General features: G+C 41.0%; 2 protein-coding genes across 6 annotated transcripts in view; both read left to right on the forward strand.

The window, feature by feature from the left end:
* Nucleotides 1-587: 587 nt before the first annotated feature.
* UPP1 (uridine phosphorylase 1) lies at nt 588-10,433 on the forward strand. 4 transcript variants are annotated; one of them, XM_015854376.3, is made up of 8 exons: nt 588-681; nt 1,800-1,866; nt 4,926-5,043; nt 5,515-5,673; nt 6,699-6,813; nt 7,573-7,782; nt 9,087-9,233; nt 9,866-10,433. In XM_015854376.3, the coding sequence occupies exons 2-8, from the start codon at nt 1,814-1,816 to the stop codon at nt 10,003-10,005; spliced, it is 942 nt and encodes a 313-aa protein (XP_015709862.1). In that variant the 5' UTR covers nt 588-681; nt 1,800-1,813; the 3' UTR covers nt 10,006-10,433. The 4 variants fall into 4 exon arrangements, with proteins under 4 accessions (XP_015709862.1, XP_015709863.1, XP_015709861.2 ...); XM_015854377.2 differs by lacking the exon at nt 588-681 and adding an exon at nt 1,326-1,559; XM_015854375.2 differs by lacking the exon at nt 588-681 and adding an exon at nt 1,337-1,534.
* Nucleotides 10,434-17,437: 7,004 nt separating this feature from the next.
* ABCA13 (ATP binding cassette subfamily A member 13) overlaps nt 17,438-23,622 on the forward strand; it is a 165,063-nt gene continuing 158,878 nt past the window's right edge. For both annotated transcript variants that reach the window (XM_085537944.1, XM_085537945.1), the window contains exons 1-3: nt 17,438-17,655; nt 20,771-20,864; nt 21,705-21,828. In XM_085537944.1, the coding sequence (XP_085394070.1) occupies nt 17,587-17,655; nt 20,771-20,864; nt 21,705-21,828 (287 nt within the window). In that variant the 5' untranslated portion in view covers nt 17,438-17,586. The remainder of the gene's footprint in view (nt 17,656-20,770; nt 20,865-21,704; nt 21,829-23,622) is intronic.

Raw genomic sequence — 23,622 nt, forward strand, 5'->3', positions numbered from 1 at the left:
TATCCAGAGGGACCTGCACATGCTCAAAAGGTAGGCCCACATGAACCTAATGAGGCTCAACAAGACCAAGTGCAAGGTTTTGCACTTGGGTCCAGGCAATCCCAGATATGAGAACAGACTGGAAGAAGAACTCGTGGAGAGCAGCCCTGTGGAGATAAACTTGGGTGTATGAAAAGCGAGACGTGAGCCCAGAGTGTGCACCTGCGGTCTGGAAGGCCAAGTGGGCTGTGCCAAAAGAGGGGCTGCCAACAGGGAGAGGGAGGTGATTGTCCCAACTATGCTCTGCCCTTGTGAGGTTACATCTGGAGCATCGCATACAGGTCTGTGGCCTCCGGAATACGATGTGGAACAGGTCGTGAGTGAGTGCAGAGGAGGGCCATAGGGATGGTCAGAAGGCTGGAGCACCTCTCTTATGAAGAAGGGCTGAGGGAGCTGTGCTGAACCCGCAGCCTCGAGGCAGAGAGCCGAGGAGCAGCTCGGCCACAGCCTCACAGCGCTCAGTCAGCTCCATCACCGCTCAGACGGCGCGCAAGGAGTTAACCGCTCCCGGTGCCGCTCTCCTTCGGGGCGGGGCGGCCCAGCCCGCTGCCGCAGACGGGAGGCAGAGGAGGGAGCTGCGGTTCGGTACGGCTGGAGCTGTGCGAGCGTTCCGCGTGGTGTTCGCTGTCCCCTGGCTCTCAGGTGAGACCGCGTCCCGAGGGGGAGGCACTGGAGGGCGCGGTGCTCCGCTGCGGCCACTCGCATCGCGCCTCCATAAGGATGCGGGGCTGGTACTGAGCGGGGCTGTGAGCGTTACCTCCCGTTCGGTGCGGAGATCTGTATGAACGAGTTTATTGTTCTAAATGAGGGAGGTTAATCATCCTTTATGAATTTTAATACATTTCCTTTATTCGGTGGCTATTAACGTGCAGCCTTCAGTTTGCTCTCACCCGGTTCTTTCTCGGCTCTGTCCAAATGCATCTCTTTGCAGAACGGGGTGCTTTCCGTTTCGTACTAGTACCTCCGTGCGGTCCGTCCCTTTGTAAGGAGGGGGAGAAGGAAGGTTTTGTCACTCGGGGCTACCTGGAAGGGCATCCCCGGATAGAGCTAGCCTTGCATCTAGTCACCGCTGAAAACGATAGCAGATGATTCATTCTATATGTACAATTCTGTCATTGTATTCGTACCACAGCCCCAGTGATACATTTACAGAGAGCGCAGAAGGGAGCATCGTGATCACTTAGGCATTTATTTCGCGTAGGTTAGGGCAATGGATTAGAAAAACGGATGAGGGAGGGACGGGAGCTCTGTTATTTCTGGGACTCTTTGGTCGCCTTCACGCTGCGGGAGGCGCAGATAGAAGTGCTCTTAGGGTTACGAGGAGGAGCTTCGGGAAGAGGAGATGATGAGTTAGAGGTTTCCTGGAACTCGTCTTTCGGGCGTATGACGGTTAGAGAGGAACTGCGGGGACCGGCCGGAGCCATCGCAAAGGAGAAGCGGCAGCGGTCTGAGAGGTCAGAGCCCCCAGAAGTGCCTCTCTCCGGCAGGAAGGCAGGTGCTGCTGGACGGCAGAAGCGGTGGTGAGGCGGGGGTTGTGTTAGGAGGAGGGCAGGGAGGATGCTCAGCCGTGAAAACAACGGGTGCTCATTTTGCCAGAGTTACAAAAGCTGTAGTGTGGCGGAATTGTTTGTTTGGTTTTTGTTTTAGTATTTGTGACTGTGTCATCCGTGTTGGGGGTTTCTAGCAATGTCAGCGATGCTGGCTTTACAGAAGATTGTTCTAATGCATTTATAGCAAATTATTTTAAACTATAATTGTAGGTCCAAGCCTACACATGGCTCCTGGTCTCTCAAATGAGAAGAAAACAGAAGATGGACAGTCTTCAAGGTGAGACAGAAATTTCCTTTCATGTCCAAGTTCACTCTTACCCCCCTTCCCAAATCCTAAAATTCATTACACGGCTGTTAAGATGAAGTGTAGTACAGAAGTATGGACAGTAACATCAAGTATCAACATAGATTGCTTTTCTGGAAAACCATTTTCATTTATAATGGCGATGAATTTTTCAGGCATAGACGATGCTGTGATGGCTTTGAATCCAATGCGCTGTCTAAATGCTGACTTTGGTCTACACCTCTGGCTTCACCTGCAGCCTGACGAGATAGAACACAAATTTCAATCTGTTTGTCTCATCCTTTAACTCATTTTAGTAAAGCCATATGTGTGCATTTAGCCCTCAGATATTCATGTTCTCATGAAACCCCCTATAAATACAGGTGCTTTGAGCGGCATGAGGGAATAAATTGTCTGCTCCACTGAGCCCAAGATTTTTATCAGGCAAACTTTGCCTCTACTGTAAATACAGGGCATTGGCTCCATGTGCAGATAGCAATATGCTTACTTTTATTGCCCATTACCCCAGGGTCCAAGTCTGCAATTAGATTTGGATGGGCAGATAACAAGCACAAATCAGTTACAGTGTTTAAATGCAATGAGACTGTGGGGTGAGGAGCACTGCTGAAGGATAGGAGATGAAGGAGGTGGAATGCAGACACAGCTGAGGAAGGAAGCTGTAGTTGGGCCGGGCAGGAAGACAGCAGTGCTGGCACGTACCAATTGAGTTTCACAGCCTTTTAATAGAGGCCTCGCCTTTTTCCAGTTTATTTCCTGGAGAGAAGGTTTTACTGCTTGTAAAGAAGGGAATATATTTTACATGTCTGAGAACAAACTGTGAAGTGATTTCAGGTCATATCCTCTATATGTCTAACAGCCGTTTCGATAAGGATCAGCCCAGCCAGCTATTTGTTCTGCATTAGCGGCCCATTAGGTGTTGGCAGAGAGTCCTATGAAACCGCTTGGAGAAGGTAGCCTGGGAATTGTGCTTGAGGGAGCTGGCAGTCTCCTGGGCGGTGTGCACTGTGCCGAAGTGCCATAACCTGCTCTTTGTTCCTCCTGGTCTCACTGTACCAAACTGCTTTCCTTAGGCAGGGGATGAGCTGGGTGGAAGGAGAGCTGTGTCAGATTGCTCTTTCAGTTACTGAGAGCATTAGGCAGTGGTGGACAGAGGCAAAGAGGATGGGCTGGGGTGCATTGTATTGGTTGTGGCAGCTGCTGATGAACTGATGGTGACACTAGAGAGAGACTTTCAAGAACAAGTGATAGAGCACTGGGTTTTTAATGACTTTCTTTGCTTTTTGAGGAACACAGACTCAGAATCACAGAATGGCCCAGGATGCGAGGGACCTCGAGGATCATGAATCTCCAATCCCCCTGCCACAGACAGGGCCACCAACCTACCCATTTAATACTAGACCAGGCTGCTCAGGGCTCTATCCAACCTGGCCATGAACACCTCCAGGGACAGGGCATCCACAACCTCTCTGCTGTTATCTACCCTTTCAAAGAGTTGACTCCACTCCTGTTTATAGGCTCCCTTTAGGTACTGAAAGGCTGCAATGAGGTCACCCTGCAGCCTTCTTTTCTTCAGGCTGAACAAGCCCAGCTCCCTCAGCCTGTCTTCACAGGGGAGGTGCTCAGGCCCTCTGGTCATCTTTGTGGCCCTCCTCTGGACCCTCAATTGGACAGTTCAGTGAACTCAGTATGAGCATGAGGGCAATTTTAGGCTTCTTAAGATAACAATAGATCCTGTGTAGAAGTGGTAGATAAAGATGTAGGACCAACAGGAAAGTACTGCCCTTCTGGAGAGGCATTAGAAGACAAACAGGATAATCTAAAACATCTAAATAACATGAACAGTTATGTTAAGGCTTCTGAGTTTTTCCTGGAAAGTTGTTTTTCATTGTTTTTTGTTTTTTTTTTCTTTCATAAACTTCAGAGAAACTCTTTCATTTGTCCCTTCTGACAAACTAGTTCAAATTTGCTGAGCCATGTTGTGACTGCAGTGAGCGTTCATTAAGCTATTAAGTCATTTTCTTTTGTCTGGAAGATACTTCGTTCTTTATTTCATCTCTCAAAAACTGCTTTGAAGTTTTGATTGGCATTTTACTTCAGCTTGCTATGACTGACTCATATTTCCTACCTGTTTCAGCTGAACGTTAAACATGGAATACAGAGAGAAGGAAGATGTTTTATGAGTCATTTAGTTTGCTTAGTTCACCACCAAATTTTCCATGAAGGCAGTCCCACATGCTAAATAGTTGAGTTTTCTCTCAATGCTTTGGCATTTCCTGGTTTTCAAAAAAGTTGTCTTTTTTAGGTGTATCACTTCCTTACAAGAAGCAGCTTAAGAGGAAATGAATTCTTTTTACTTTTTCCTCTCCTTCCCTTTCTTCTTGTATTGTAGTTCTCTTCCATTTTTTCCCCTCTTTCTTTGCTTCTTATTTTTCATTTGCTGCTTTCCTGGCCTTCTCTGCACTCTCTTTAGCGATTTCAGGACATAGGTTATTTTCTCCTGGCTGGGTGACAGAGTAAACAGTGAGGCAAATTGCCAGAAATTCTGTCTGGGCCTGTCTATGAAACTCAACTCTTTCCACCTGACCCAGGTAGCAAGGAGGATCTTTCAAAACACACAGGTCAAATTTGCTTGTCAGCTTGCTGTATATTGTCAGTGTATTAAGGTGGTCTATTGAATATCCCCTGGCCTTGCTCCCATTGCTCTGCTCACCTCAAAGCCCCACCCTAGGTCACAGCTTTGATATTGTTCAAGGTAAAGGTTGCACTGTTGTAAATTTTTGACTGTCTGGGCTTTTCTTCAGCACTTGCATCTTGTGCAATTAATGGAATGCTTAGTATCAGGTGTGATTCATTACATGATGGAAGTTTATAAAATTTAGGATTTCCCTAATGTAATTTGTGTGGAAACAAGATCAGGTAGTGTAGGCATGCTTAAATGTGGCATTTCATAAATTTTACTGCAAAGTTAGGGTCTGTTTGGTGTAAGTTTTTGTATGTATTCTGTATGTTCCACCATGCTGCTGTCCTGACAGAGAAAATTCTATCCATCTGTGCAACCCTCACCTGGAAAAAATGAAAGAAGACATCCTATACCATTTTGCTCTTGGGACCAGTACCCATGATTTTCCTGCACTGTTTGGAGATGTAAAGGTAAGAAACTGCATTTCATTCAGCAAGCTTAAAGCTTTTCTGCAGAAGGTAAAAGTAGAGCTGTCATCTAAATAAAATTAAACAAGGCAGCATATTGCCAGTTGAGGGAGGAATGGAAAGGGGATAAGACTTGCAGGTATGTTTTTTTTACTATCCATATAAGTTATAATAGTTCTTGGCTGTCTTTTTTCAGGAAGCAAAAAGACAAATACTGCAGTCTCTATTCAGTTAGAAGTCCATCTTTGCAGCCTTGAAGTAAAAATCTGTATTTTACTAGTTCAATCAGGTTGAAGGCCTTTGAGTGCTGTATTGAATTTTTTTTGTGTGTGTTTTTCTTAATGGCCTTTTAGAATGATTGAGAGAAGAACCACGTCTGTGAGTAGCTTTGTGTTAAGGTGACAGCGTACTCTTGTTTACCTTTACGTGAATCATCCAATCAATTTTTGTTTTCTTGAATGCCATCTGCACCAGTTTGTGTGTGTAGGAGGAAGTCCTTCACGGATGAAAGCTTTTATTGCCTACATAGCTGAAGAACTTGGTCTTGGGAGCCCTGGTGGTGACTACCCCAACATCTGTGCAGGAACTGACCGTTACGCCATGTACAAAGTGGGACCCGTTCTGTCAGTCAGTGTAAGTGATTTTTAGGAAACATAACGTAAAACTGTCCATCCAGATACTACACATACATCAGATTGAACATGATTCAGTGATGCTGTTCAAAGTAGAAAATATGAAGCATGTTTCTTTTAAACACTTTTGGTGGAGTCTGGTTTTTATGTGTTTTCATCCATATTCAGAATAGTCCTGTTGGCTAATTAAGAGTTTCTGTTTATCCCTTTCTTGTAAAAGGACTGGCCCCTAAAACATTGATTCTTTTCATGCCTTCTTGTCCCTCAGTGTAACCCTGAGGTGTTGTAAAGCCTTATATATGTTTTGAGCAGAATCACTGCTGCCTCATCCCTGCTTTTTATCCTGAATAATGGAGCCATCACTTGATATATGTGGGACACTGGAAAAAATGCATCTATTGCATATACCTACAGTGGCATTTTCAAATGTGCTAACATAGCTTATGATGGGCGTAACGTGAGACTTGTGCCACCAACCTGTGTATGTGCTCTAAAAATTCACACCTTTAATTTATAGATGCAGTTACACATTTGAATTGAGATAATGTAACCAATATCATTCTCCCCCTTTCCCTTGACATCATAATGCAAGCTGCAGTGGACTTGCATTTGAACTTTGTGACTAAATAAACAATGGTTGTGTTTTAAATAAATTTAGCTTAATTAGTCACTAGCATTTCAGGTTAGTAAAAAGAGTTTTTTTTCCCCATGTTTAAGAAGAGACCCATGGTGAAGTAAACTTATTGTAAACTTAAGAAAGGATGCTGATTATACTTTCAAGAGCATACATATTTTATAAGTCAAGATTAATAGAAATACCGAACTTCATTCATAGTCCACAGCTGCAATGGGAGTCCTTCTGTTTACTGTTCAAAAGTATTTCAGTAGGCCTGTGAGTGTTTTCTGATGGTGAGTTAAGTGACAATTGGAAAAAAGTACCAAGAAGGAGATAGTGCCTAACTCCTTCCATGTATATTTTTCATTGTCTATGTGAATGTCGAACATGAATTTCTGCTTTCATTTCAGCACGGTATGGGCATTCCTTCTATTTCAATCATGTTGCACGAGCTGATCAAACTGTTGTATCATGCCAAGTGTTCCAACATAACCATTATTCGCATTGGCACCTCGGGTGGAATAGGTATTTCCCCTCTTGATTTCCTTTTTTCATCAAACCAAAGCATCTCTGTTGGAGAGCAAAGTATTTCTCCCCGAGTGATTGATGTTCAGAACAGATTTCCACAGCAAATTGTCTGAGTACATTTAATCATACAATGGAATCACAGAGTGGCTTGGATTGGAAGGGACCTCAAAGCCCACCCATCCCCAACCCCATTCCAAGGGTAGAGCTGCCTGCCACCAGCTCAGCTGCCCAGGGCTCCATCCAGCCTGGCCTTGAACGCCTCCAGGGATGGGGCACCACAGCTTCTATGGGCAGCTGTGCCAGCACCTCACTGCCCACTGAGTGAAAGCTTTTCCCCTAACATCTCCCCTCTTTTAGTTTAAAACTGTGATATTTCTTTTACTTCTTGGGTCCTAATGTCCTTTCATTTCAAACAATAAATATTTTTACAAGAAAAGGTGGTATTTGGCTCTCTAGATAGATAAAATGCACTTAAGAGATCTGACAGAAGGAGAAGGACTGTATAAAATAGCAAAAATAAGAAAGAATATATGATGAATAAGTCAAAATTTCATTTTTGTTTCCAAATATATTTGCAATTATAAACTGACGTGGTGAGGCATACACAGACACACAAAAATTTCTTTGTGATTTCAGGGGTAAAATGATCACTTTTAAATGAAACAGGATTGGGTGAAGATGTGTGTTTTTTGTCTGTGGAAGCTAAGCATTATCTGTATTTGTTTCTGAAAATGCATCTGTTTCTTTCCACTGCAGGTCTGGAGCCAGGCTCAGTGGTTATAACCCGGCAGTCAGTAGATGCCACCTTCAAACCTCAGTTTGAACAGGTTGTTCTGGGAAAAACTATAATTCGCAGCACAAATCTAGACGAAGAGCTGGCTAAAGAGCTGTTACAGTGCAGTAAAGAAGTCAATCAGTTCAATACTGTCATTGGAAACACTATGTGCACATTGGATTTCTATGAAGGTATGGCTGCAGAAGACTAGCAGAAGTGTGGCTTGACATGCAGACATCAGGTGCTTCTCTGATGTCTCAAATCTGTTAACAAAATCTTCCAAATCTCATGAGAATGGGTTGAAGACAGCAACTAATGCTGCTTTCTCAAGCAGTTACTGGGTGTGAGAAAAAGGATGCAGTCTGCAGGGGGATGCGTGCTCTTCATAGTCTTCAAGGTGGGTCAGAAGCAGGCAGTGTCAGCTTGTGCACGTCTTCAGTCACCAATTGCAGAGCCAAGCTGCACTAAAAAAAGGAGTCAGGAATGTTTTCGATACAGACAGCAGGAGCTGAAAAGAGGCTTGAGGACATGAATTTCAGAATACACCTCCTGAAAAGAAATAGTAAAATACCATGTCATTTAATTATGCTGTATGTAATGTGCTGCCATTTTACCTGTAGGTGTTAATCTCAAACAATCTGAATAAATTGTTATTTCCAAAGAATGGTATTGCACAGTATTGAAAGGGTTGGAGCTCACCTAGTCTAACCGCCCTGACAAAGCAGGTTTCCTATAGGAAAATGTCCAGGTGGGTTTTCAGTATCTCGAACGAAGGAGACTCCACAGTCTCTCTGGGTAGATTGTTCCATGGCTCTGCCACCCTCACAGTAAATAAGTTCTTGATCATGTTCAGATGGAACTATCTGGGTTTGTGCCTGTTGTCCCTTGTTTGGTTGCTGGGCACTGCTAGAAAATGCAGGCTGAACAGTCCCAGCTCTCTCAGCTTTTCCTCATAAAGGAGATGCTCCACGCCCCTCATCATCCTTGTAGCCCTCCACTGCACTCTCTCTAGAAGTTGCCTAAGAATTAGTATTAGCTATTTAGCAGAAGAGACTCCCAATCTCTAAACTTTTGAAGTTAGTATCAGGAAGGCATTTTCAGGCCTGCTGGTTTTTCCAAACAGTGATTAAATACAGGAAAAAGTGCTGCACTTCCATACAGCTTAAAGCAGATATAGTTTGCTGCCAAATTCTGACACGTGCCCCATGTGGGGAAAACCACTTGATATATTCTTCTGTTTATGAGTTTGAAAGTTTAAGCTGGAGAAGACCAGTAAAGTTATTGTGAGTCTCATGATAAAAAATGCAAGTAATACATAGAAGCTCCAGCAATAACTGAGTCATTTTGTCTTCTTTGTCTTTGGGGATGGGGGAAGATGATAGTAAAATCTAAACACTGTGTATGGGAAACTGCAATAAATGGGTACTTTAGGAATTTAATTTGGTTTATCGTCTTCATTGGTCTTCATTGGTATTTCTGCAAAATGGCTTTGCAGGACAGGGCAGGTTGGATGGTGCAATCTGCTTGTATAGCGAGGAAGAAAAACTGCAGTATTTGAAGGAAGCTTATGATTCCGGTGTCAGAAACATTGAGATGGAATCTTCTGTCTTTGCTGCAATGTGCAATCTCAGTGGTGTCAGAGGTAAACTAACATTAAAACTGCTTTATTCAAGGAGAATTCAGGTGAAAACTATCAATGGGGTACTGACATACCTTCTGCATAATATACATGCATGAAACAGGTCTGGTTGTAGAACTGTTACTACAATTGCTTGATTGGAGTCATATGTATTCAGAATTTATGCAAACATCTCATAGTTCTTGTGTACTTCAGTTCTGGTCAATTGCTATTCCAGCCGTTGGCAAGCACATAAGTCATAAAAGAACCTCATTACCCTGTAGCACTGATTTGTTTTCCTCAGCTAGGCTTTGAAGTTTGCTGGAAGCAACTGATTAATTTAATCAGCCAGATGGTTTTAAAATGTATTGTGCTAAAATCACCGTCTACCCTTTTGTTGATTTGAAAGCAGATTTTGTGCAGACTTATGGCTGTAATTCTTAATCAGTTACAGACCTTTGGCAGCATCATAAATCTTACCTAATCAATAAAGTGAGATATTAATTTTTTTTTTTTTACACAAGCTAACTATTTTTCAGTAAATTACAGGAAAAAAGAATAAGCAATGATAGTGTTCTTACACTTGTTCAAATGTTTATGGCTTTAGACTGAGTACCAGAGCACCATACCTAACTAATATGTCTTTTCATTTCCAGCTGCTGTAGTGTGTGTCACTCTCCTGAATCGGCTTGAAGGGGACCAGATCAGCAGCTCACATGATATACTTGTGGAGTATCAGCAGAGACCGCAGAAATTAGTGGGATATTTCATTAAGAAAAGTCTTGGGAAAGTATGACATGTCTGTCTTTGGTTTTTAGAAGCAGAAGGATTTGCACAGCAGAAGTTGTGGTCACAACCTCTGTGCATTAAAAATTCTTTTGCCTCAGAATAGCTTTCAGCATTCCATGTATATGTGGAAGTTAATCATTTATGTCAGTGTGCTTTGGGAACTGAATGTGCCGAATGCACTTCAGTTAAGATTAGTTATTGTTGCTAGGATTTAAGATTCCCTTTTCTGAGTGGAAAGTGGATCTGTTGTGAAGGACAAGCTTGCTGTGATGTATGAAAAAGCTTTATTTATCCCTGCTGCTGAAGGAAAAGTAGGAAGAAAACAAAGTACTTCTTTTGGAAAGTACTTGAGAACCACCAAATTAAAATTAACTTAAGAATGGTAATACCTTCCTTGTTGTTTGTAAAGAATATATAAAGTTGTATAAATTACAACCTCTGCCTTTGTTGTTTCACTTTGTGAAGAAAACTGAGTGAATGCAGTTTGTTTTTTTCAGACTTTGGCAAATAAACAGTATTATTTTCATATGGTAATATTTCATTGAATTGCAAAGTGTGAGAATGGATTTCCTCAGCATTAAGGATTTGACACTGAGCTGTTGAATGTCTGTACTTCCTACATACTGATCCATCAAGGTCATTTGTAGCCTGTTTAAACTACGTCATTGGTTCAGTACCCAGGGAACACTTTTGCTGCAGACACTTTGCATGGAAGAGCATTAAATCTTTTGCTAATCGTTGCTTCTGCTGCCTGAAGGCAAAGCCAGAGGAGTTCAGGAGATGCAGAGCATCTTCTCAGGACTGCATGATGCAGTTCATTTTCTTCCTCCCACTTTGTTTATTTTTATATTTGTTTTCATCTCCATGTCTGCAGGATGTAGCACTCCCTCTTGTAGTGGTTTCCAGTTCTGCCAAACTGGAGAATACCTACTGAGTACACCTGACACTGAAAATGCCTGCATTTTTCTTTCTGCTGTCATTAACCTGGATTGTTTTAGTGCAGGTTGTTTTTGGTTTTTATTTTTAAAATTGCTTTGCTGCTGTAGTTAAAGGTATGTGATCAACTAAAGAAGAATGTGTTTCTCTCTCTCTCCCTCCTGCAATGAATAGTCCCATTCTAGTAGGAGTCACAGATCAAGAGACTCGGACTCAGAACAGTTGTCCCTGTCAGCATGAGACTGATAGCCAACAGGTACCATAAGGGAAAGCTGAAAAGAACTGAGATGGTAGGTTTAGGTTAGATATTAGGAGGAAGTTTTGGTGATGCACTGAAACAGGTTGCCCGAGGAGGCTGTGGATGCCCCATCCCTGGAGGCATTCAAGACCAGGCTGGATGTGGCTCTGGGCAGCGTGGCGTGGTGGTTGGCAACTCTGCACATAGAAAAGGGGTTGAAACTTCATGATCCTTGTGGTCCTTTTCAACCCAGGCCATTCTGTGATTCTATGATTTAGCTAATGTAGGCTTTATTTTGATGACAGTAGTCTGCAACCCTTTGAGAGCTCAAGAACTCGATCAGAAAGGGAGTGACGCAGCAGTAGGCTTGATCACTGAGAATAGACAGAACCTGGAAGAGTTTGTTGAATTCATTAAAAATGGAAGGGAGGGATATTGCGGATGGGAAACTGTTAACAATGACTCATGTTCTTACTTTTTTAAACATATAAACTGGTAACACAGTGGGAACGGATAATGGAAAAGATGAAGACGGTGTTCTTGTTGCTTTCTTTTAAATCCAGACATCATTGAAATATCTTCAGACTTATTTATTCTCCTGATTTAAAAAAAAACATGCTTTCTCATTTTATGTTCAGGATAAGCAATGAAGGTAAGATTTTCAGAAAAATGTTTTTTTTTTTCCCTCCAATTTGAGGAAATGTGTTGGGTGAGATGGAGCCTCCGCATTTTCTTTGAACTTTTTCTGTCTTACTTAAAAAAAATCTTTGTGTAGCTCTACCCGGTACTCGCCTGCACTTTGCAGGAAGTGAGATCCCTGGGAACTATGCGACAAAGAGCAGCCTTACTCTTTAACCTCCAGTTCCCAGAGCAGTAGGAAGTAAATAAAAAAGACTGCTTTAAGAAGCATCGTGCTGCACTCTAGGCTGAAGCAGCGGTGCCTATGCAGAGTTGGATGCTGTGGGCTTGGAAGAGAGAACTCCTGGCAAACTTCAGCCGTGTCCTTCTCCTTCCCTCCATTCCTCAGGGCATCATACTTCTCGTCCTCTTCAAATAATTTTCTTCTTCCTAATAGGTGATATAAAGGATAGTGTCATTACAAAAAAAAATTAGAAATCTAAGGAGACAAAATATGCTGTATCGTTTGTTTTTTTTTTCCCCCACTGGTCAACGTCCTGCAATACTGAATTCCTAATACAAGAGGGTGCTGTACTAACACATCCTGCTTAACAAAAAATTCTCTCAGCTTCAGAGGAAACTTGCCAGAAAGTCGCCCTGATAAGAACAATTGAATTACCCCTTGTGACTGTATCTGGACAGAAAGATAAGGAAATGAATCAGCTGAGTGCATCCAGCAGTGAAGCTACTTTCCAGTAGATTTTAGAGAGGTCCATAAACAAATGCAACCAAAGTCTCACTTGTGCTGTCTAGTCACCGTATACTTAACAATATGCTACAGAAACAGTTTACTCCAGAGATCAGAAGGGATAACAACAAAGGAGGAAGGCAGATGTGATGAGGATGGAAGCATGAAGCGAGAAAACAGTTTTTCTACCAATGGTTTGTGTCTTGATTTCTGGTGTTCAGGCCTGATCCAATCTTTGTGTGAAAGAAGTGGTTGAGAGCACAGTGTAAGATAGGTTAAAACATCTTGATGTACTTCAGAGACTGATTTTCTGTGGCAGAAGTTCTGAGAAATCCTAAAGGGAAGTGTGGTGGAATGACCTATGGCCAAAAATGCTTACAGTATAAAAGCTTTTATTCCTTTAAAACAAGTAAGATAATCCATATCAGAGGGATTTTTGGAGATTTCCTGGAATATAATTACACACATTTAATAAAATAATAAAACTATATAATAAAAAAATAAAAAAATAATAAAATAATAAAAACATAACATCTTTTTAAAGATTCTTCCTGTGTCCTTTTAAGAGATTTCTGTTGCATTGTGCAGCAGAGCTGGATTTCCCTCTCAAGTCCTCATGGATCTGAGAATGTTCTGAAACAAAATGCATAAAGAACTGCAGCTAACACAGTCGAATTGGAGATGTGTTTCATTACTACTGGCAAGCTGGGGGGAAGAAACCAAAGACAGACATGTGAATGTGCCCATCAGCACTCCCTTCCTGGTGCTGGGAGCAGCTGAGGTTTGGGATCAGATCTCTGAGCAATGAGTGACTGCAGGAAAGCACAGTGGTGATAATATTGCAGCTGTTTTATGTGAGATATTAAGTTTTCCTTTCCCAGAAAGTTATTTGGTCATTAAGTTGGAGTGACTTAAATACATGGTTTCTTTTTCTGAAATAATTACCACGTTGTATTTTACTCCCAATTAAGAATTAAATTACAGCTAAAAAAAGGTCCTCTGCCTGCGGTGTAATGGAGAGAAAACAGGTTAGTGAGAAAAACAGCACTAAACAAGAAACTCTGCCACTGTAATAGCAGGAGTTGTGCTGACAGGGGCAATGGTTCTGCGCAGGCTACAGGAAAATGCTGGAGTGGGAAAAGACAGACAAAGCTGGTTTCACATGACACAGAAACCTGATTCCAGATGCTTCTCATCAGCTTGTAACTGTGAGAAAATTTCCCATGGTTTGCCATCAGTTCGCCCCATTACAAGAACAGAATTCCTATTGCTGCCCAGAAACACAGCCCCACCAGCAGCCTACTTGCCCAGTTTGGACTGTTGTCTTCATTCACTGCATGTCTCTGTTTTAATCAAACCTTTTACTGGACCTTGCCCACAACCAACATCTTTTGTTGTCTCCTAACTTTGCCCATGGGAAGCGTCTCCCAGGAAGATGAACTGTGTTGAATTGATGTCATTCTGCTTTGTCTGCGGTGAAGGGCTGTGCTGTGTCAATATTCACAAGCAGTGCTCCTCACTGGTTCAAAGGGAAGCCTTGTGATCACACAGTGAGCTTTGTGCGACGAGTTGTGGGTGGTGGTAAGAAAACAGGCCAATCTACCTGATTCCCAGCCATGCTCTCACACAATTAGTCTGCATTCCTGTCTACCAAACAGCATGTGTAGCTCCTGGCCTGCAATATATTTAACATATAAAACTAAGTTTCTTTGAATGTGTTTGCCAGCTGAGCTGTAACTAGCATACACTAAAGCTGTAGGCCAGATATGAAGTATCAGTGGTACCATAAAGCAGTCAGGTTTTGAAGCTGAAGCTGAATGCTGGTGGAGAGTTTGCTGCCTTTTCTGCCCCTGTGGTACCAGATATCCCGTGCACTCAAACAAGAGATGTCCAGTTCAGCACTTGTGACAGCCTGCTCAATCTTAGCAGAAATCAAAGAACACACTATTTTGTCCAGCTGATTCTGAGCATGTATATATTTCCTTTTCCATAAAGAATGAGTGGAGCACATAATAAAAGGTATTACCTTCTAATTTGCACTGTAATGTTTAAGACTGCCTGACACTGTGCTGATGAAACACAGACCACACAAGAACATCCAGGTTGGCAGCAAAACAGTTGATGTGTTCTCAAAAACTATTTAGAATTGATCTGCTTTTCCTGCACGTCTACTTAATTTTTAATAGTTATCTCTTCGGTGCAAAGGGTTTATCAGGAAGGGCTTGACCTCCTGTTTCTCATCATTCTAGAACATAGCAAATAATGCAATGAAGCCTGTTTTGGACCACTAAAGGGATTGTTCCTGGATGAATGTTTATGAGGTTATCTTTGGATTTCATCTGCTTTGTTCTAGAAAAAGAAGTGTGCTACTAGAGAACACCTTACAGGCAGGAATGAATTTCTTTAGGAAGGGGTGATGATACTCGAGGGCAAATGAAGTTAATATTGAGGAAGAACTTCCTGACTGTGAGGGTGTCAGAGCAGTGGGTCAGGCTGCTCAGAGTGGGTGTGGAGTCTCCTTCTGTGGTGATATTCAAAGCTTGCCTGGACACTCTCCTGGGCAACACACTACAGGGAACCTGCTTTAGCAGGGATGTGGACTAGGTGGTCTTCAGAGCTCTCTTTCAACCCCTATTGGTCTGTGATTCTCTGATCTCACTGGTGAAAAATGTTTATTATGGGATGTTTTATACAGTAAAATGAGAAGTTGGTAGCTAATTAGTGCCAACTATCAATTGCATACAAACCAGTTGTTTCCTATATTCATGAAGAGCTGTTCAGCATTAAAAATCAGAATGCATTTGTGAGTATGTAATTATATAGAGCATATCAAATTATGTACATCATACGGTCAGATGAGCAGAGATTTTGCGGAATTACTTGTTCAGAATAATTTGGCAGATGGTTTGCATACTGTTGGGAACCATATCAGTTACTTTGATAATAACTGCTTGAATTTCATTATACTGACTTATTAGTTTATCATTTCCTTCAAATCATTCAATATAGATTCTGGCCTCCAGCCTTCCAAAATTGCTGCATGAGCCCATACGTATATTCACAGCATTCAAGTATTGACAAATAAATGTGTAAAAATGCATACTTGGACTGTACACAGAATTTTCACCTCACCTCTCTTTGATTTTCATCTTTGCTCCAGAGGAACAAGTTTACTGCGCATACTCTGAAATAAAGGGATTTTAATGTTGCTTGACTAGAATGAAAACCATCCCTCAGGTGAGGGAAAGTTGTAAAGTGGAGCTTGTTTGTGAAGTACCTTCTTCCTTTTGGGCTTCCACTCAGATGCTCTCTGCCACCGGGGAACATGCCATGAGCAGGGCCCAGAATGGAGAGAGGTGGAGGCACATCAGGAATCCTGGAGATATCTACATTTCTATTGGAAGTTAAGTGATTATTTCAGTAAGCAGTAACTTTTCATCCTCAAAGGAAAGAAAAAGCTCACCTTATTTAATGAAAAAGCATTCAGTTAGTCCTGTTCTGCCTGTTACTGCAGCTGTGATTTCTGCTTTCAGGGAGTACATTTTTACCAGTATATAATATTCTTGACAACTATGTAATCTGCATTTTATTAGTAGTACTACTCCTTGAACCCAAAGAAAATTGAAAAAGAGCAATTTGCACCATTTCAAATGCAAAGATTTTATCAGGTTAATTGGTCAGTTTAAGATGAAGCTGAGTAACTAAGCTTTGCAGACTGCTCTGTAGAATTAGAGCTGGGGAAGGAAAGCTGAGGCACTGATTGTAAAACTTTATCATGCCAAGAAAAGTGGCAAAACTCAGTGGACTTACAGATGATTAGGACAGTGATAGGACAAGGAGGAATGGTTTTATATTGAGACAGGGGAGGTTTAGGTTGGATACTAGGAGGAAATTTTTCACTCAGAGGGTGGTGACGCACTGGAACAGGTTGCCCAAGGAGGTTGTGGATGCCCCATCCCTGGAGGCATTCAAGGCCAGGCTGGATGTGGCTCTGGGCAGCCTGGTTTGGTGGTTGGTGACCCTGCACATAGCAGGGGGGTTGAAACTACGTGATCTTTGTGGTCCTTTTCAACCCAGGCCATTCTATGATTCTATGATGAATGGCTGCTTGCCACAGAAATATCAGACTTCTTAATTTTTTCTGACTGCCTTCTTAGCTTAAATCTAGATTAAGTCAAATTCCTCACTGAAGTCTTTTGTAACTAAAAGGTTTTTAAGTGTTTGTGGTCTCTAAGAAGAAAAACAGCCATGCATGTTAAGATGCCTCTTTCATTCAACTGTATACAATTTGCAGAAAGTGCAATGATTTCATTTATTCAGCAGTAACAAAAGATAAAGAATGCTTGTTTATGCATAGCACTGTCTTAGTGTGTACTTGTGATTCTGGCTCTCCAGAATATACAATTTTTATGTAGGTAATGTTTAGTGAAAAAGGAAAAATAAATGTCAAACCAACACCCACTGTAAGTTAAAATTACATATACATATATATATATATATATATAATGTATACGTTATATACATATGATGATGTGACAAGATCACCACATCACATGTTAGATGTGTCCTTATTAGGCAAATAGCAAACTTACTTTCTCACTTTTTTTTTTTTCAAAAGGCTACAAATATGCATTTGAAATGACATTAACACTACAGATACAGAAAGACACTGAACTCTGAAAAAAAACAGAAGCGTTGTCCATTTTCCCCCTGTTATTTGCATTCATTTTTTATGGCAGAAAAATAAAAACAAGTGCAGAATATATGCGGGAGAGTAAAGGACCCTGAAGGCATTCGTATAAACCCATCCCCTCACTGTTCATTGCACTGAGAAGCAAGAGGAAAGATGAGATTCCTCCATGAAAGCAAAACAAGAGGCAGAAACATAATCTCATTTGTTCTCAACGAGCAGGCAAACCTCTTGCACCTTTCCTCACTGCTGGAATCACTTAGCTACTGAACAATATGTTTGGACCTCTTGGTGAGATGATCCTTGGCTAGAAAGTCGTGAAGAAGCCACTCTCCAAGTAGATGAAGAAAAGAGGATAATGGGGCACGCACTATGCCAGTTCAAGGCACTGTTTTGGAAGAATTGGCTTTGCCGTGTGAGGCAACCGGTGAGTTTTTGGAAATGATAAAATAGAATAATTATTTCAAATCTTATTTTGCTAGGAAGAGTATATTCTGAGTTCTCTGTTGGAAACAGCGTATCTATCAGTCTGTCTTGATTTTCCCTTTTCACTGCACACTGTTAAAGGATCGGCTGACTGCTAGTGGTTCTTGTTTTGCTTTTTGTCTCTTCATTGTTGAAAATGCAAATGTAGAACAGTGTGATTTAATTCTAAAATGGCTGAAGTCAGTATTGCTTCACAGTTAGAAACTAAGATAGGAAATCTCATAAAAGTGTTTGAAAAGCCACAGATTATCTTTTAATTATCATTCAATACTACCAGTGCCTGTAGAAGTAACAAGGATTAAAATCATTTACATTAGAAGTAAACATTAGTGATATGAGTGATCGGTGTAATGCAAGTGAAATTAGTATTAAGATTTTAATTGTTTTATAAGATAGAAAGGAGAGAATTCTGTCAAGTGAAATAACATTTTTGCAGGAAAAAGGTGTCACTACAGTTAATATTTTCTCATTGATTTCCCTTGTCTGTGTCAATGTAGGGATTTGCATTGAGGCATGATGGCTACTTCAGATTCAATTACTTCAATTAAATAAAGATACAGCTTTTCATTTCAGAAATATTTTACTTAATAAAGTTGTGATTTAGAGAGAGAATTTCATTTCCATATGATTTCAGGTGATATATTTTAAAAATATTATTGATACATGTTTGGGAGGGATACTGTTGGCTATCTTCTTCATTGTTCCCAGTTCTTCATACTTCAGCCTGTGTGTCTTAAATGGCTTAATACCTCCTGCTGTCCTCCATGCTGATCATCTTCTCATCCTGCTCCTCCTCATATATTTTTTGAAGGAAAAAGTCTTAATTCTTTTAAGTTTCAAGCTTCTCTTACTGGTTCGTTTCCTGAATAAAGAACTTAGGGAGATGCAAAATTCCCCATACCAGGAATTATAATGAATGACCCAAATAAAACTTAATTCTGCATGTCCAGAGCCAGGAACTGCCCTGAGAAATTTCTGAAAACCTCCCTATATGCTAATGTGTGAAAGCCGAGCCATGAATGTGCCCTGTTTACACTTATTCAAGAGTATTCGAGGTGGATCACAAAGGACAGATTTTTAGCTTCTAAACTACATATTTTGGAAGCTCAGGAGATACATACTACCAGCAGTTGTATTATTATTGTTATAACTATATTAAGTCTTCAGCCAAGAAGGGCATGGAGCTGTTGGAGTGAGTCCAGATGAAAGCTATGAGGATGATCAGAGGTTGGAACACCTCTCCTGTGAAGAAAGAGTTGGGGTCATTCTGGAGAAGGATCCAGGTAGACCTCCTTACAGCATTTCAGTACCTAAGGGGGCCTAGAAGAAAGCTGGAGTGGGACTCCTTCTAAGGGAGTGTAGTGACAGGACAAGAGACAACAGTTTTAAACTAAAAGAAGGGTTATTCAGGCTAGATGTTAAAAGGAAATTCTTTACTCAGAAGGCGGTGAGGAACATGTTGCTCAGAGAAGCTATAGGTTCCCCATCCCTTGAGGGGCTCAATACCAGTTTGGATGGGGCCCTGGGCAGCCTGAGCTGGTGGGTAGCAGCCCAAGCAGGTGAGTAGTAGCCCTGCCTATAGCAGGGGGCTGGAACTGAATAATTTGTAAGGTCCCTTCCAGCCCATACCATTCTATGGTTCACAATTCCTCATAGCTGCTACTGTTTATAGAAAGATGAGTGAAAGCAAAGAAAGATGACTAAAGCAAAACAAACAAACAAACAAAAAACCACAACCCTCTGCCCTATGTAAAGGATATTATAAATTCCTAGATGCTCAAAAAGTTCTTAATCACACACACAGGAATCAAGGATACTAAGAGCACGGATGGGTCTTAATCAGCCCAATCAGCCTCACCTGGGCCTCCACCCACTCAGCCAGCCAAGTTCTGTCTTTCAGAGTTGCCCAGAAATGTAAAAGCACCTGGCCTGGTGTTCTTTCATTTGATCCTATTTGATTTTGAGTGGGTTTAGCAGGCTTTTTCCACAGGCCTGACTTCACTTCTGTCTTTTGTTCTTACATTATTCTCAGCTGTCTTTGTAACGCACCTCAGGTTAGAAATTGCTTTCTCAGTAAAATTTTGATCAACAAAACTATGTTTTGAAGTAAAAATCCTCAATAATTTTCAGAGAAGCTAAAAGCTTCTTTTAGTATCTCCAGTGGGAGATATTTGTCTTTTCCACTGCATTCTTGTTACCAAAGTTGGACTTCACAATTCCCTAACTCTCTTATTTTCTCTACTTTCACTGCCCTCACAGCAGTGATTTCTTTTTGAAGTTTTGCCAAAGACCAGGTTTTGTCTTTTTTTCTTTTTCAGCTGGAAACTGCGGCACGTGTGGAGGATTCATGGAATCCTTCTGGGGAGGGCTGCATCTTCTCCCTGGAGGTGCAAGCAGGTGCAGTGCACCTGGAGGCAGAAACAGATGCTTTTTGCTCATATGAAATGTGCTTGATTTCTATACATCTCATACTGCACCAGCTTGGGTGTGTTTCCATTGTGGCCCTGGAAATGGGAAGGTGGGAAAACATGAGGTGGCTGTGGTTAGCCTGAGACCTGCTAATTAGCCTCAGAGCACCTCATTGCTGGGGTGATGAAGGCAGTTTTTAAAGAGTGGTAACTGCAGTTGAAAGTAAGGATGCAGTGCCTCAGTTGAGGAGGCTGAGGGAATGTGCCAGTCACGGTTCAGGACAGTAGGCAACCAGGAAGCATCAAGATACAGCGCAATACTGGATTCTCAAGAGGATCAGCCATAGGAAAGCTGTAATTGTGTTGCACTGGGCTTATTTTGTATTGATCAGAGAGCATTACACAAGAACATTATCAGCAGAAGAGCTGAAAATTACATTTGTACTCTAAAAGCGGCACATTTGATAAAGTCATAAGGATTTTGAAATAAACTCTAAACTGTTATTTTGTTGTTATTTTCTTTTGTTGTAAGCAGTTGTAGGTGTTTTTTTTTTAATTTTATTTTATTTAAGAGATATTCAAACTTAAGTAATTTGCTACCAATTTTTTTTTCTGTAACGCTGAGATTGTTTTCATTTCCCTTTTCAGGTCTTGTCCCTCTCTGAAATACTTTGGCCATGCATGCTCTTCCTGATTTTGGCTGCAGTCCGCGTCCAAGAGCCCCCCAAATACAAGGAAAACTGTATGTTTTGTTTCACTCGTGTTCTTTTTTTCTTTGGACTCTCCTTTAAGAAGCATTCAGGAAATATTTAAGATAAACCGGGGGGGATGACTTACATGTAGTGAAGTCAAGGGATAGAAACCTAGGGTGTGATTCAGTCTTACCCAGCTGTAGCCCTGAGCAAGTCATTTTTAGAAAGGATAAAAAATAGAGTTTTAGGTACCATCTGTCAGACTAGTTTTAGATATTTACTCCTAAGTTTGATACAATGGTTGCCTAAGAAGGTTATGTTGAGGAAAACAGAATGATCTTTCAATGATGCTTTTAATTTTAGCTATTTTAGATTGAGAAATTAAGTTAAATAGGAACCCTATAGCTCTCTCTCCTCTTGCAAAATAAAAAGTATTATTTTGGGGCTTAAATTCTTCAGAATATGAAGAAAGTTCATTTTAGTCAGTCTTGAATCTAAATGTAAAAAATGTAACAGCACTAGTTTCTTCATCTCATGCCAGTGTCAAAGAAAATAGGAAATGGTATTTACTGAGGAACTACATATTCTGATCTGGCTTGCAAGTCATTTTGGTCTTACAGGTTAGCAAGGTTTTGGTGAAGCAATGGCATTACTGCCACAAGAGTGAACTCTTCAGAAAGTGCTCTCTCACTTTATCTTGTCATAGTCTGATGTGGGAATTATCTGTTTTCTCTGGTGAATTAGTTGTGCTTAGATGGAACACTTGATACTAATACAACATCATTGCTCACAGGTGACAGAGCAGTTTTCTAGAAGGGTGAGTAACATTGTTGTACAAGTTTTATAACTGCAGCATTGCTGATATTAATTGTGTTGCTGCTTGATTTTAGGTTATTTAGAAGCTCGGGATTTGCCAAGTCGGGGCCTTTATCCTTTTGTGCGGAGTCTTTTCTGTAATGTTGGCTCAAGGTGCAGGAATACCAGTTACTCAAAGCAGAAAAATAACCGCTTACAGTAAGTTGTACAAGTTTATACAGCGCTATAAGTGTCACGGTTTGTCTTTTATTACAGCAAATATTTTGGTCTAGTTGAAAGGAAGAACAAGAATTTTGTAACTACATGAAGTTCCTTTTAGTATTATAATGAATTCAGAAGACATAGAGACTTAATAGAGCCTGTTCCAGTTTTCAGTGCCCTTCACGGACATTTCATACTGTTCTCAGACACTAAAAGCTCTTTTAGGGAAAGTTTGGAGAATTTTTTGCTATTCTTGCACTTCAACGAGAGCATACTTCTACACCTCACTGAAAGACTACTGTTCTGCAAAGGTGAGTGTGGCTTTACGGGAAACTATTGATCATAGCCTGAACCTCTGATTAACCACCTGAGGCAAGCGATGAGTCAGTGGTGGGAGCACAGGTAAAGGTAATTCAGCTGTGCTCCCAGAAGGGGTGGAGCTCGGCTCCACCTCTCCTACATCCCATTTAACGGCTGACCACCCCTAAGGTAGCAGTTCTTTCTAGAGATTGCTCCTCTGTGGAGTTCTTGTAGCAAGTACCCACCTTAACTGAAAGCCTCAGCACTGCTGAGTCTTTTCATAGATACCCTCTGGCTATCCATTTACTCTGTAATTACAACTATACAGTGGCCAACAGGAAATGTACCATACATGAATTTATACTTTGAGATCATATATGGTGGGAAGTGTAAATGGATAAAAACAAAACAAAGGTAGCTCTTAAGTAAGATTTACAAAGAGTCAAAAAGGAGTAGCAGAACCTCTAAATAGAGGCATGTGAAAAGTTTTACTGTAGGAAGGCCTACATATTTTTTTTCTTGATACTGTCATGAAATTACCATTGTCCAGCAATGGTTCTGCACTTGGACCACTAGTGAGTTACATGTTATCATGGGCTTTCCAGGGCCAGCATGTGCCCAGTCTTTTATCAGTCCATACCTGTACTCCAGTACTGTGAATCCTGAGTCTCCACTTCCTGAGGACTTTGAAGAAGGCCTCTTTACTGAGGTCATGTTGATCTGTGCTGATTTCCTGTGTTAGTCATAAATATATTATTATGCTTTGAATGATCATATTTAAAGTCTATGGATCTAAAACGATAGATGTGTGAGTGTAAAATGAAAAACCTTAACCATTTACCCAGAAAAAAGCAAAACTGTAGACATGTTTCAGGTTTAGACAAAGAGAAGGTAACAAGCCTCTATGCTGTGGTCTTGTGACCTCTGTGTTGCTTGCAGTACTAATTTCATATTATTGGGCTACAGTGTTAAAATAGCTCCTAGTCTTTAAAAAAAATATATTTACTAAATGGATATGTTTTGTTTTTTGTTTTTTGTTTTTGTTTTTTTTTTTTTTTGCATCACCACTCCAGTTGCTATTTTAAGCGTGTCAAGCCTAAGAAGCAATGGATTGTATTGACTGCCTTGCTTGATTATTTACTTTGACTGAACCGCCCAAATTATATTTCAGCTCAAAAGAAAATCAGGAAGGAACTTCCTGGAGGCAGTCTTAGACCTACTTAAGAACGAGGGAAATTATTCAGTTGCTTTTTATTTTTATTATTTTTTTTTAATTGAAAAATATAGTGCTTCTATATATGCATGCTTGTATCCTCAGAAGGCTACTCTAAATATCATAATGTTGGAAAAGGATAAAAGCTAACATGAGGTTCATCCTGAGGTCAGTCTATTCCAGCTGATCTATCAGCATAAATTAAATCAGCCTAAATGTTGCTCTGGCTTATGCTGTCTGCCAAAGGCCCTAGGAATTCTGGTTGTCAGCTTGATCAG

The sequence above is a fragment of the Coturnix japonica genome, chromosome 2 (assembly GCF_054131305.1).
Source record: "Coturnix japonica strain WE chromosome 2, WE-NBRP24, whole genome shotgun sequence".
In the NCBI taxonomy this organism is placed as follows: Eukaryota; Metazoa; Chordata; class Aves; order Galliformes; family Phasianidae; genus Coturnix; species Coturnix japonica.

What these genes read in the sequence shown, in the direction of transcription:
- UPP1 (XM_015854375.2), top strand. Translation starts at nt 1,423, where the DNA reads ATGACGGTTAGAGAGGAACTGCGGGGACCGGCCGGAGCCATCGCAAAG. An exon ending in TCTCTCCGGCAGGAAGGCAG is followed by an intron (nt 1,535 to 1,799) that starts GTGCTGCTGGAC and finishes CTATAATTGTAG; the next exon opens with GTCCAAGCCTACACATGGCT. An exon ending in CACTGTTTGGAGATGTAAAG is followed by an intron (nt 5,044 to 5,514) that starts GTAAGAAACTGC and finishes CATCTGCACCAG; the next exon opens with TTTGTGTGTGTAGGAGGAAG.